This window comes from Emys orbicularis, chromosome 9 (genome assembly GCF_028017835.1).
Source record: "Emys orbicularis isolate rEmyOrb1 chromosome 9, rEmyOrb1.hap1, whole genome shotgun sequence".
Lineage (NCBI taxonomy): Eukaryota > Metazoa > Chordata > Testudines > Emydidae > Emys > Emys orbicularis.
The window spans coordinates 90096184-90110064 of NC_088691.1; the positions used below are offsets into that span (position 1 = coordinate 90096184).

Genomic DNA, 13881 nt, shown 5'->3' on the forward strand with positions numbered 1-13881 from the left:
TTCAACAGGCTAGATATCATCAACAAGGGTCTCAGACATTTGTCTTAAGATTTATTTGCAGCAGCAGAAAATCAGTGACATACATAAAGGAGGGTTTAGTTAAAAAAAAATTTTTTTTAAAGGATAACCTGATAGTATGAAATGATCTAGAAACTAGTATCAATGAAGTGCATGACCTAATGTTTTACAAATTAGAATCCTTAATGCTATTCTTGTAAAAACAACTGACTTTATGGCCATAACTCATGGGAAAGGATTGTACAAACGTTTGTTTTCTATTTTTATTCATCTTATTTAAAGGAATTTCAAAATCCTGACGATTAAAGGTCAGCAGTTCTACCTCCCTACCCAAAACTATAATGATTTCTTTAAAAGCATGACTTTTGGTCAATTTGTTGTACTGCAGTCCCATACTTCATCACATTCATGTTCATGACCAAGAGACTGAATGACTAAATTTTGTGAAGTATCAAGTAAAGACCAAAATCTGATCTCAGGTATACCAGTATAAATCCAGAGTCTCCACTGACACTGATGTAGCTGATTTAGATTTAAACTGGTGTAACAGAGTGCAGATCTTGGCCTATAATAAACACAACAAATGAAAAAGCATGAATAATTCATCCCAAAATGCATTTCTTATTTATATGGACAACTATTTTAATTATTTATCATAATTCTTCATTGCAAATGAAGTCCTAATTGAATTACAAGATGTCTTTATAGCACACTGGTTCTAAACTTTAGTGAGAGGTGGGGACAGAGTGCCAAGTTTTTGGGGTGGATTATAATGTGTGCAGATTGAATATATTGTGATCCATTCAAAATAGAGTGTTTCCAATTGATCTGGACTATAGGATTCGTGCCACAGAGTGAAAAATAACCTTAAATAAACTTAAACTAGATGAGCCAGGATGCCATGAGTTGAGATATACAGGTTCAAGTGACACATTCAAACCCTTCAAAATGGAGACAAAACCCTAGCTCAGTGGTTTGAGCATTGGCCTGCTAAACCCAGGGTTGTGAGTTCAATCCTTGAGGGAGCCACTTAGGGATCTGGGCCAAAATCAGTACTTGGTCCTGCTAGTGAAGGCAGGGGGCTGGACTCGATGACCTTTCAAGGTCCCTTCCAGTTCTAAGAGATAGGATATCTCCATTATAAAAATTTTAAAAAAATCAGCACCTTCCTCCAAACAGTTTAATAGTATGCTTTCAATACATATTGTATTGCAGCTGTTCAACCGTCATCATAGCCAGAGGACAAAAAAAGAAAATAGTCCGATGACATAAATTTGGGGACAGAGCCAACATTAGGGAGAGAGGGTGGACGAGAAAGAATGCACTGAGATTTTTTTCTGTTGCATAATTACCACAATACAGAGCTGTTATTTTAAAAACATAGTGGATCCAGAGTGCACCATACAAGTCACTTAATCCTCCCAACACCTTTAGATGACACCATTTTGAATTCACTCCACTGAGCGAAAAAATGTCTGGGGCCATCTATGATGATGTCAAAGCTGTGCTGTCTATTTCTGTTTTACACCTATTTATTGCCTATGGCCACTTAAATTGATTCTTCCGTGCCAAATTATCACGGGTGAAATTCATCCCTTTGAATGGGGCCAGCACACAGCGCCTGAGTTCTCTCCAGTCCCAATCAATTCCTCAAAACAGGGTTCCAGTTCAAAAATAGGGTGTAAGTGATGCATTGGCCATTTGCTGGCCCTCTGCATAGGGACTAAATTCCATACATTGAGCATAGCATTGTCAGCTCGTTTCTATCACTAATAATACTTCATACGTAGAGCCTGATCCAATGCCCATTGACATCAGTCTCCGCTTTGAATGGGAATTAATCAGGCCCTGAATTAGCACCTTACATCTGAGGACTTTATGAAGATGAGTAAGTAAGTATCATTATCATTATTCGCATTTTACAGATGGGAAATAGAGGGTTTAAAAGCCAGATTTACAGAAAGTAAGACTAAGGTCCACAAATATTTTTGTACGCTTAACTGTGGTACTTGGGTTGCAAATGAGCATTTGGGCATCTAAATATTCATTTGCATGTGCAAATGCCCCTCCCCCTTTTTTTTCTTTTACACTACTGAAGTCGTTCTGTGCACAAAAGTAGGTATGAAAAAATGTGTCCGGATCTCAGGCCACATTTTATGAAAATCTGGCCTTAGTCTTGAGACACTATCTTAAGTCACAGCGAATGAGCAGAACAGAACATTGGTTTCCTGACTCTGACTCTCCTATTCTAGCCCCTAAGCCATGATGTCAGGAGAATTCTGGGAGTAGTAGTTATTGGTTAATTGCAGCTGCTGCAGGGGCAGCAAAGTAAGAACAAAACACTGTGTTATTTGGGGGATTATAAAAGTAGTTAAAAGGGCTATTTGGATTTCCACACCAATTTGGTACTGGATTTAAATATGAGATTAAAGGGGAAAAAAGCTTACTCTCAATTTTACCCCATTCATGCTCCTGTTCTCATTAATGGGAGTTATATGTGCCTACATGAAAAAAGAATTGGACCCAAAGGCCCCAAATCAATGTGTGTTGTATCTGTGATGTAAGGGCTGAATTGGGTACTTTAAAGTCTAGAATCCAGAGGATTTTGATCATCAGATTATAATACCTGTAATGGAGGTAAAATTTGAGGCCTAAACTTTCAGCATAACCTGGAGGCAAATAGCTTGTAGTAGCCTCACTAAAATACAACCAAAGGGCCACATGGTGAAGTCCTTACCTAGGCAAAACTCCCATTGCCTTCAATAAGAATAGACTGCAGGATTACGTAGGAAGAAAGCCAATGTGACATGGCAAGATATTATCCACTACAGCTATGACATTCAGTAGGAAAGCACGTGGCATATTCCATAACTATGCAGAGGGTTATCTTTCATGTTATGCTTTTCTTATGCAATTTATTTTACAATGTTTAAATCAAAAATATAAGCAAATAACTTACCCAAGTTCTTTGATCAGGCAATTGGAACTGGGAGCAAAATTGAAACAAAAACAACACATTATTCCTGCATTGGAACCCTTATTGCAATCAATCTATTGTGAAGTTAGCTAAGGTTTCACAGTGAGTGGATCATTTGCTTTTGGGCACACTCTACCTAAATGCAATCTTTGAAGTGGCAATTTATTGCAAAATATGACCAACTGACCTATTCTTGTGCAGATTTAGGGCCCTAGGCTTTAAGGGGAATTTTTTCTGAGCAGGGACTGTGTAACAACTACAGGAATTGTACCTTAATATTTCTTTCTCTCCTCTAGTCTAAAAATCTATTTTAGAAGCCTATCCCATAGCTCTCATAGCATCTGATTACAAGGATGCAAATTAACCTCTTGCTTAAGCAAATGAAAAACTCCAGGCAATAAATGTAGCTATAAAAATAAGAATTTGTAGAACGGAAATATTTGAATTTACTTCACAAATGTTTTTTACAGAGATAGTTTTACCCTACCATTAGAAAGTGAAAATACATGGTGGAATCTGCAATTATATTAATAACCTGGGGACAATAGGTATACCCACAAAAAAAGGTTGCTTGGCTAATTTGCCTCTCTGGTACTAAATATTGGGTCAAATTCTACGTTGGGATGTAGGGAGTGGTTTCCACTGAAGTTGATAAGAGGGCAGACTTTAGCCCTTTATGATTTGACAGGTTGTGCAATAGCATTTTTATTTTCATTTGCTATGTTTAAAAATGCACATTACACTCAAGACTTCATGTCACACCATCTCTTACAAGCTAAGCAGTCATCCCTAGCACCCAGATAAATGATGAAAATGAAGACCAGCTGTTCCCATGTATTCTTTCTATTGCACAATCAGAGCCTGTGATAATGTGTGAATTGCTATAAATGTACATCATTTATCTCACTGTATATTTTGAATGAATACTCTGTAACAGAGTACAGCTAAAGAAATTAATACGAATTAATATGGCATCATCTGATATAACCCAGGAACACCATTTTAAAAAATGATAGGGACATTATAGATCATCCCTCATACATGGTACAAGGGGACACTTTTTAGGCAGGGTAATACTTTCCACAGCTGGATAATGATTCTCACTCAGGCCAAAGGGCATACGATGTACAGACAAATGGCATCCTCACACTAGGTTGAGATCTATGGGGACAAGTCAGCTTCACTTGCCCATGGTCCCTCTGATTCTCTCAGAGCAAGGCAACCCATGCTGCCATTGATTTGTCTCACACCAGCTGCCATCCCACACCCTCTCTGAAATATGGAAAAGCCACAATTATTCCACATTTTCTATAGTGCCATACCTGTGCATTAGAGGCATTAATAAAGACACAATTCCTGCCCCAAAGAGTTTATAATCTACTTCAGAAAACCTCAGAACGTGAAGCTGGCCAAAGAAGGGGACAGGGAAAGAAGAGACAAGGTGTAAAAATAAAGAGAAATATATTATATGTAGAGAAAAATCATATTGGACCAGACCATTTTAAATAGAGACTGTGCGGTGAGAATAACTTGCCTAACTCAGCTATAATTTATGATTCTCTAAAGGGGGAGGGATAGCTCAGTGGTTTGAGCATTAGCCTGCTAAACCCAGGGTTGTGAATTCAATCCTTGAGGGGGCCACTTAGGGATCTAGGGCAAAATCAGTACTTGGTCCTGTTAGTGAAGGCAGTGGCTGGACTCAATGACCTTTCGGGGTCCCTTCCAGTTCTATGAGATAGGTATATCTCCATATATTATTAAAAAATGACAACTCCTCCCCTAGCCATGCAGCATTGACCTCCCACATTGCAGTCACAGAAGGGCAACAAGAGGTTGTATGGTGGGAGGAGATACAATATGTTTGCCTTTCATCACTTTGTACTTCCTCTCAGTTTTTCATGGGTTTTCTGGGGGTTTTGCTCCTCTTCTTACCAGACAGTGGAGAAGAGCGCTTACCCCAATATCATTAAAATGTCTGGAAATCCCAGGCTGAGTTCTCTGCTAGTGTAAATGGGTGTGGCTCCATTGACTTCAAAAAGTTTCCCTCATTTATACCAGCAGGGAATTTTGCAAGTTCTCTGTGAGGAAAACACTAAGGGTGAAATCCTGACCCCATTTAAGTTAATAACAAAACTCTCATTGACCTCAGTGAGCCAAGCATTCACCCTAGATGCCTAGCACATCCTCTCTTGAAATCCTATGTCTACTATATGCCTTTAACTCCCTCCTCCATCTTCCCTCCTCATATGTTATTGATTTAGATTTCTGCTGCACTATATAAAAGCGTGTCCAATCCAAACCGTGGGCACCTCTGACAAGCCCTGAAGAATACATTCATACATAAACAGACTCCATCATTTACCCACAGATCACAGTACCCCAGCAGCAACATAAATATACCAAAATGTGATAAACTCCTCCAGCAAAACCACTAGAGGCCCCTCCCCATTTCAATCGAGCTACACAGATTTATGCCAGCTGAGGACCAGACCATCACTGAATTTCTACCAGGCAGTGCAACACCTGAAATGTTCTCTCTGTAAATGTATTATAGCTGTGTGTGAGGCTCCTTAACTACTCTGGGTTTTTTTTAAAACAGACCTAGAAAATGTATGCCTACTTTGTCTTTGCAATACCACAAAGTCTCCCATCCTGCAGCCCGAACCTGTTTGCATTCACTTACTCATGCTAAAGGCTGAGGAGGAGGAGAAGAGATAGCAAAGACCCTAAAACATTCTGAATTGAGATTACTGACCAGATTCTGCTCTCACTCACAGCAGTACAAATCCAGAGGGGACGCTCAGTGACGTTAACTGGGATTTACACCACTGTGGCTGAGAGCAGGGTTAGGTCCTTTCTGTGTATTGATTGTTAGTATCACCTGCTATGAAATGGAAATTGGAAGCACTTTCATAAAGAGACTGAAAAGGTTGTCTGGTTGCCTTGCAGCTTTGGTAAATATAGTACCTCAGTATATTCTGCTGAAACTCTATCAGGTAAATTTTTATTGTAATTCTTAGTGATTAGCATCAGCTATTCCCTTCATTTCCTATAGTGTCAGTACCTTAGTGCTTTTCTTCCTTTTCCAGCTGTGCAAGAACATTGCTCTCATGTATCTGTGCTAAGGCATGGCAAGATCTGTTCTACACAGAAGCCAAAAAAATCCCACACTTGAGAAACTGAGCCTCACAACATGAGGTAGGTGCGTCCTCATTATTATCCCCATTTTACAGATGCTAAATTGAAGCAGAGAGTTTCCATAGCCTACCCAAGAGCTCAGAGGGAGTAAATACCAGAGCAGGGAGTTCCTTACTCCCCTGTCCTGTGCTCGAAGCACTAGACCAAGATGGGGAAGTGAAGTCACCCTGTCAGACTGGCACAATACAGGATAAGCAAGTGATACAAGGTTGCAAATAATGCAGAGTTTTGATCCAGGCTATCATTAACCGTTTCTATGCCATGTACAGACCCACATGGTTGAAAGAGGCCTATTATTTTCTTGACATAGCAAATGAGCAGCAGGACATTAAGCATATGACCAAAGAACCACACAATAGCCTCATCGCACAATGTTAACTGAATGTCTTCAGGCATGGAAAGGGGATGTATTGCAAGCACATATTATTTCCAGTTATTCTACAAAGTTACTGAAACCATGCAGTTGCTCTGTGGTCAACTGGAATGGGAGTGTTTGTACCGTGTCCTTTCTGGGTGTCTTTATATATGTATATAGAAAAAGCCTGGTCTTTATAAAGGCTTTTATTTGGGGTGCCCAGATTTGTGGGCCCCACTATGTAACTGCAAAAAACGGCAAGTGGAAATGCTATCACTGATATCTCCAAATATGCAGCTGTACCCACACACCCTGTGCTTAAACTTATATATGGCAACATTAGTGCCCACAATTAATTACCGGGGGAATTACTTGAGGGTGCAAAACTGAGCAGTAAAATTTGAAGCCACTTTTCAAGATCAGGCCCCAAATTCCATTGTCTCTCTGGGTATTGCTTAGAGATGGGCACAATGATCGCTCCACTGCCATTGGCCACAGTGGGGAGACTGCAGAAGCACAACTTGGTAGTAGCACATCTTGTTTGATCCATTCTAATTTTATGGGGAAGGGAGCTCTAGAACATACATGTAGCTCAGATTTGGGTCCCACTACAACCAGAACATGATGGTTTAGCTGCAAAACATCACGAAGAACATGCTAATGTTTTCCCACCACAACGACATTGGAAAAATTGTGTGTTTTAGGAAATCCGAAAATAACTCAGACTGCATTCTTTTCTCTGCACCTGCTTTGAAGCATCAACAGGATTTGTTTACAATATTGAAATTCCAAAAATACTTACTTGCGGATGAAACAAGAATCCTGGGGAAGGTCTCAAGTACTTTTCCTTTAAAGCTTCAAGTGGGTCAGTTAACTTTCTTTTCTCTACTCTGTAAATGTTAAAATTGATTTGCTTGTGATGATTCAGTCTTAGGCATTAATAACTATTCAGCTACTTATGTTTAAAATAGTCAACAATACATCAAGTAATTGGTTTCTTGGTGATAATGGTAAAAGATAAGGAGGTACAGTCATCTCTTGATTTGTGCATGCAATGCTCAATAGCACTAATGAGAGTCGTGAACATCCATTAAAAAGAGATTACACCATTTACATTGGAAATAATCCCATTTCAAAAGGCCAATACTATTGATAATAGTAACTGATGACTAACTGCACTGAGCCATGTTATCAAGAAATAGGGCCCAACTGCATTTTCCAAACACAAGAAAAGCTCTCATTGACAGCAGTGGGTGCTTTTTGCATCAAGCCTGCAGAAAGGGACCTTTGGGAAGCTCATCTTCCTTTGTGAAGAATTTAGGCCCTGCTCTTGCCAACCACTTCATATGGGCACAGGGATGTCCTTGCAAAGAGGAAGTTAGCAAGATCCAGGCCTGGAGAAATGTAGTGAATTTGCCACAACAGAAATGAAGGCTATATTCAACTAATTGTGTGTCTTCAAGTAGTGAAATAGGGCATCTGCTAGTTTAAAATTAGTACTGGCATTTTAGTTCCGCCTGCAGTTTTGATTATCAGTTTAAATTGTATCATTTATCAAAGGACTTATCTTGCATTCCTTACTCAGACATAATTTTCATTGGCTTCAATGGAAAGTCTGCCTGAGTAACAACTATGGGCCTGGCCCCATGTTATTCTGGCAGCATTCCTTTACTATTCCTTCACAAATTGCATTATCATGCACTGCAGTACTGTATAACAGCAAAAATTTCCACTAATTCAGTAATGAGAAATTAATATCATACAGGAAACCTGTGGCTTAATACCTATACGGCATAAATTAAACCATCTCAATAAGTAACACACTGCTAACACTGTTCCTTTCTAATGCATACCCTTTGTCTTTTGCCAGAGAGTGTTTTATGACATTTTTGCCAAAAGCAAATTTTTGGAAGATAGTAATGAATTAAGATCATTTGTATTACAGTAACTTTTTATTTTTAACAATAGTCTCTTTGTGCAATAGGCTGTTTAGATTATGAACAAATAGCTTTTATGGCTAATATTTCACTACTCCTATGTTTCCCGTAGATTAATTTAGACGTATGACTACAACTAATTACAGATATGCAGGCAGAGTATCAAAGTGCATACAAGTGCTGACGTACACAAGACCTGTGGTGAAATCCTGGCCCCACTGAACTTAATGGCAAAATTAATGGGAGTTCAATGGATGTGAGGATTTCACCCCTGATTTCTAAGGGCTTGTCTACATGGGGAAAATGGCCTGGAATAGCTGTTCCGCAATGGCGCCACATGTGGACATTCTTATTCTGCACTGAGTGTTCACATGGGGAGTTAGTGTGGAATAATTATTGTGCTTTAAACTCACACGCTAGCTTATTTTCCAGTAGCTTCCCTGTGTAGACAAGCACTCATATCTTGGCTCGCTTAGGATCCAATCCTATTCCCACTAAAGTCAATGGGAAGACTCCCATTGACTTAATGAGGTGAGATCAAACCCTTACTGCTCACAATTTTTTTGTTTCGTTTTGCCACCAGGGACACATTCTGCCTTCACTTACACCCGCACAGCCTCACAGAAACTGGTGGGCTGCTCTAGTGTAACTGAGAGCAGAATTTCACCCTTAGTGCCCACATTCCTTTGATCTGTCAGCCCAGATTCAACCCCTAGTTGCAGCTGTCTGCTACAGCAAGTGGAGTGGAATGGTGCAACCAAGAGAGAATTTGGCCCAGACAATGTTTGAAATAAATGCTATTATGGGGGTAGGGCATGGGGTGTGGTGCTTTTGAGGAAAAGGGACTTGTAGTAAAAGAATTTAAAGAACGTTTTCAAATATCCAGCATTTGTGCCACCTCATTTCTGGATAAGCAAATGTATTACATTACTACATATTGTAAATGACAGTGCATGCTGAGCTAATGGATCACTTCAAGTTACACAGGAAAAGTCCTGAAAGTGTTAACTATGCTCAAGAAAGCCATATTCCATTAAAGCCTGTTACCTGTAAATGGGATCCATAAAGAATGGAGTGGGCCTGGCATGCTGCAAAGAAGCATCAGTTGCTTTCCTTGTTTCAAGGTCACCTCCTTTCTTTTCACCAAAGACGTGGTTTTTCCGAGGCTCAGCTTGTTTTGTACCACTAGCTCGACTTCTGCTGCCCATGCTCAGATCTAGTGGTTGATCCTGGCTTGTCACAGATGGAGCTGCTGGTTTTGAGGTTATAGGAGTAACTGGCTTCTCCTCCTTACGTTTAGTGGTGAGGTCAAAGGGAGACTCAGCGCTTCCCTTTGGGATCTTCTTTACTTCACTTGGTGACTGAGGCTCCATTTTCAAAGGCAACGGTCTCAAGTCTCTATCAGGAAATGGGTACATTGATTGAGAGAATGCTGGAAAAAATGGGAGGGGAAACATGGAAGGGTAAGGTAAAGCTCCAACTTTTTTGTCTTGCAGCCCCACAAGTCCTGTTGAACCAAAGTATTTTTCAGCAATAGAAGCAATAGCCTTTATAGAATCATTCACAGCTCCTGACACCGCAGTTTGTTCCTCTAAAGATGGTGAGAAAATGGAATGACTGCTGTATTCTTTCTTATTATTTATTGAAGCCAAATTCTGATGAGAGCTTACTTTGTCTTTGAACATTTTACCATTTTCTTTACATTTCTCTTTATCACTTTCAATGTCACTTTCCAGATCAGAGCCAGAGGTGGTCTCCAGGTCACTGCCACTGGGAGTACTGACATCATCAAGGTCACTACTCTCTGACTGGTCACTGATTTTTTCGTGCGGCCTCTCTTCAGAGGACCTCTCTGGTTGAAGCTCCACTGGCTTATTTTCACCTACAGAGGGGTGCTTATTTAGTGCCTTCAAAATATCCTGTGTAGCTGGCAGTATCTGAGGATGTGTCATGAGGGGACTTTGACTTTTGTTTGTCTGGTCTGTGCTGGGTAGTCCTTTAACAGGAGAACTAGCAGGTATCAAAGGTGGCCTGTGGTACAAGCCTGAAGGAAACAGACCAGGGAAGCTAAAAGAAAATCCAGGAGCTGTTGGAAAGGTAAGACCAGCAGGATGCCTATTGGCACCAAAATAGTCAGCAAGGCCCGGATTTGCATGATTCATATTAACCATGGACGTTTTATCCATAGCTGGGGTTCCAGGAAGTGAAATGCCTTGGCCAAAAAATCCTCCTGCTGCAAAATGATTCTTGCCCTCACAAAATCTCCTGTGTTTATTTAAGGAAGATGTAGTGCTGAACATTTGTCCACAGTCTTTGCACTTGATTTGGGTTCTGCAATCAGCATGCATGCGCTTATGACGACAAAGGTTTGAAAACTGAGTATAGGATTTATGGCAGACCTCACCTGTGTGTAAACAACAACAACAACAAATCTCAGGCTTTATGATAATTCCCCCTTTCCCCACCCGAATTTAGCAAAGAAAACAATTTGTTACCCCCAACATGTCAATTAGGAAGCCATAGGGAGAATCTGTGAGCTTCATCTGGGTGCACAAAACAAATGAAAACTCATTTTACTTTTTCCAAAGCAAGGCATCCAATTAGACAAATGTCTTGAGACAGCATAAAGAACCCTCCCAACAAAAAATAAAAATAAAAATCCCTAAAATACAAATATTTCCTTTTCACTTTTCACAATACTTGGGTTGCTTACAATGTTTTAAATTCATGATCATTATTATTATTTATACTCAGTAGCACTCAGAGCGCCTGATCAGAATCAGGCCCCCAATGAGCAGGGCACAAACTAAGGCCCTGATCCTGGAGACATCTACACATCTGAATAGCTTTATCCACATAAGTACCTCCACTGATGGCACTGCGATTATTAAAATGCTTAAAGTTATTCACAGGCATAAGCATTTGCAAGATCAGAGCCACAGAAGTAGACATAGTCCCTGCCCCAAAGAGCTTACAATCTAAAAGACAAACAAGATATATGAAGGATGGGAGAGAGAGAGAGACAATCAGATATATACAAGCACATAGAACTATTAATAAACCCAATGTTTTGCATTTACAAATGAGATGCTAATTACATGAAAGCTTTGGCATTCCAGGCTGTGGTTTCCAGAGCAATCACAATCTGGTGTCTGGGCACATATGTAACATTCTCTATTTTCACATACAGTGTTAGAGGAATGCATATGGTCAATGTGATAGAGTTACAGTTGCTTTGGAAGCCATAACGCTTAATTTCATGTCTCATGTAATTATAATCTTGGCCTTAATGTTTCATAATGTAGTTTGCTTGTTTGTCTCTTTCATGTGAAAAAAACATACCCTATTTCAACAACTATTTCCTCAAAAAACGCAGCTGTATTTATTTGAATGTCTGATGCTCAAAACAACTCAATGGATTTCCTCAAACTCCTTTGGGACAAGAACAGTTTCAGCTCAAAAAAGGAACATTTAGAGAAAGCCTTAAACCTTGGAGATTAGGGGTTGCAATTTTGATCTGACCGGCCTGATCTACACTACAACATTTCCCATGTCTGAATACAGTTATCAACAATCACATTCAGTGACATGATGAGGAGGGTGGTGTAGTGGCCAATGTAGAGTGAGACATGATACATTTTCGTAGTGTAAACCAGATCACTGAAGTGAACGGGATTTTGTGCTGTTAGCAGGTAAATGTCATATAATCACAACTATAGGGTCACTACTGCAAAGATGTAATTTCCTACTTTGTGAAACCTTGTTTTCATGTCATCTTGAAAGAGCACAATTACTTTGCTTTTTCTCTCCTTTAGGAACTTTATTGAGCAAGGCATTTGGGTAGAAAATAGTGAATAGAAGCAAAAGGCTTAGCAATTTAAAATTCCCTGTTAGAGAATAAGATCTATTCTAGACTTCAATCCTACACACAAACAAACATGAGCAACTTCATGCATGTGCGTGTTCCCATTGAACTCAATGGAACTACTCATGTATGTAAAGTTACTCAAGTAACTTGCGGAATCAGGGCCCTGAGTTTGTCCTCAGTAAGAGGCTTTTCTTTGCAATTTGGAATTCTCACTAGAATAGGAAAGATCTATAAGGGAACTTCAATAAGCTTCATTGAGGCCTACTGAAATCTGACCAGAAACTTGTTTGAAAGGAGAAAGTCTGGGTTGTCATTCATTTGGAAGGTTGCTGTGGTTTGACTTATAAGTATTTTAGGTTTTGTTTGTCTGTACAAAGTTTATGTCCCTTTTTTACTGTACTTTCACACATCATCAGGAAGTTTCCAGAGTTGTGCCATGCAATGTGTTGTATTTGACACTTTCCTGGATAAACAGAATATAATGCTAAAGCTGCTGAAACACACGTTCCACCAATAAGTCTCGTGTGTCAACACTTCATAGTATTCTGCTTCTATCAGTAAATGTTCTAATTTGTTCAAAAACAAAATTAAGCAATGTTATACTGCTGCGATAAAAAAAAAAATTTCCCCTTCAGGGAAAAAGCATGTGGCTACACTTTGACTTAATATGCACTATATCTTAAGCTCTCATCTTTCACACATCAAAGCCACACAACAATTCACATTGTGTATTCTGAGCCCTTTTTAACAATCATTTTCATGCTTTGAGACAGGCTGACATAATTTACAATGGCTCTATTTTAAGCTGGTAAAGGAAACTGAATTGAATGTATCTCATCCTGCAGTGTTGGTTCCCATGAACTATAATCACGTCTTCTAACTTCCACTCACACTAATGCCTGAGCTAACCTTCCTGCGCTTCTAAACCCCTGCCCTTGAGAAACTTGACCACTTGTTGTCATGTCTTAACTGTTTACCTCTTTAGTGGGCGCTTCACATCACAGCAATAATATTTCCATTGTCTAAGGGCCTGATCCTGTCAGACAAGTTTTCCTATTCATGCCTCATTGCTATCATTGGCATGGCTCAAGTGGGAAAAGGTTGCAGGATTAGGCCCAAACACAGGAAATGTGCAATGCTATAATTCAGGAAGAATGCCTGTTACGGTATATCAGTTGGTGTTCCTGTAAGATAGCTTCATTCACAAAGAAGATTATAGATTTAAAAAAAGCATAAAGTTTTCCTACCATGCATATTAGAATGCCTGGTTTTCTCTTGCTACATTTCTCCCCCTAATTCGGGAACCAGATCCTAGTTAATTAAGGATTGTAGGACCAGCCATTTATTTGTTCTGATATAACACATTTAATTGACATTTATTTGTTATGTATCATATAGTCAACGTATAGAGCCCGATCCTGCTTCCACTGAAGTCAATGCCAAAGCTTCCATTGATCTTCACGGTGCAGAATCAGGCCCACAAAGAAACGTTTAGGGCTAGCTTGTGCAACTTGTGGGCCCAATCAGA

General features: G+C 39.6%; 1 protein-coding gene across 5 annotated transcripts in view; it reads right to left on the reverse strand.

Moving 5' to 3' along the window:
- Positions 1 to 13881, reverse strand: part of MECOM (MDS1 and EVI1 complex locus) — a 255278-nt gene that overhangs the window by 22033 nt on the left and 219364 nt on the right. For 2 of the 5 annotated variants that reach the window (XM_065410568.1, XM_065410567.1), the window contains exons 7-9: positions 9533 to 10889; positions 7351 to 7438; positions 2978 to 3004 (exon numbers count right to left, since the gene is read on the reverse strand). In XM_065410568.1, the coding sequence (XP_065266640.1) occupies positions 2978 to 3004; positions 7351 to 7438; positions 9533 to 10889 (1472 nt within the window). The remainder of the gene's footprint in view (positions 1 to 2977; positions 3005 to 7350; positions 7439 to 9532; positions 10890 to 13881) is intronic. The other 3 variants (XM_065410569.1, XM_065410566.1, XM_065410570.1) reach the window with 2 other exon arrangements.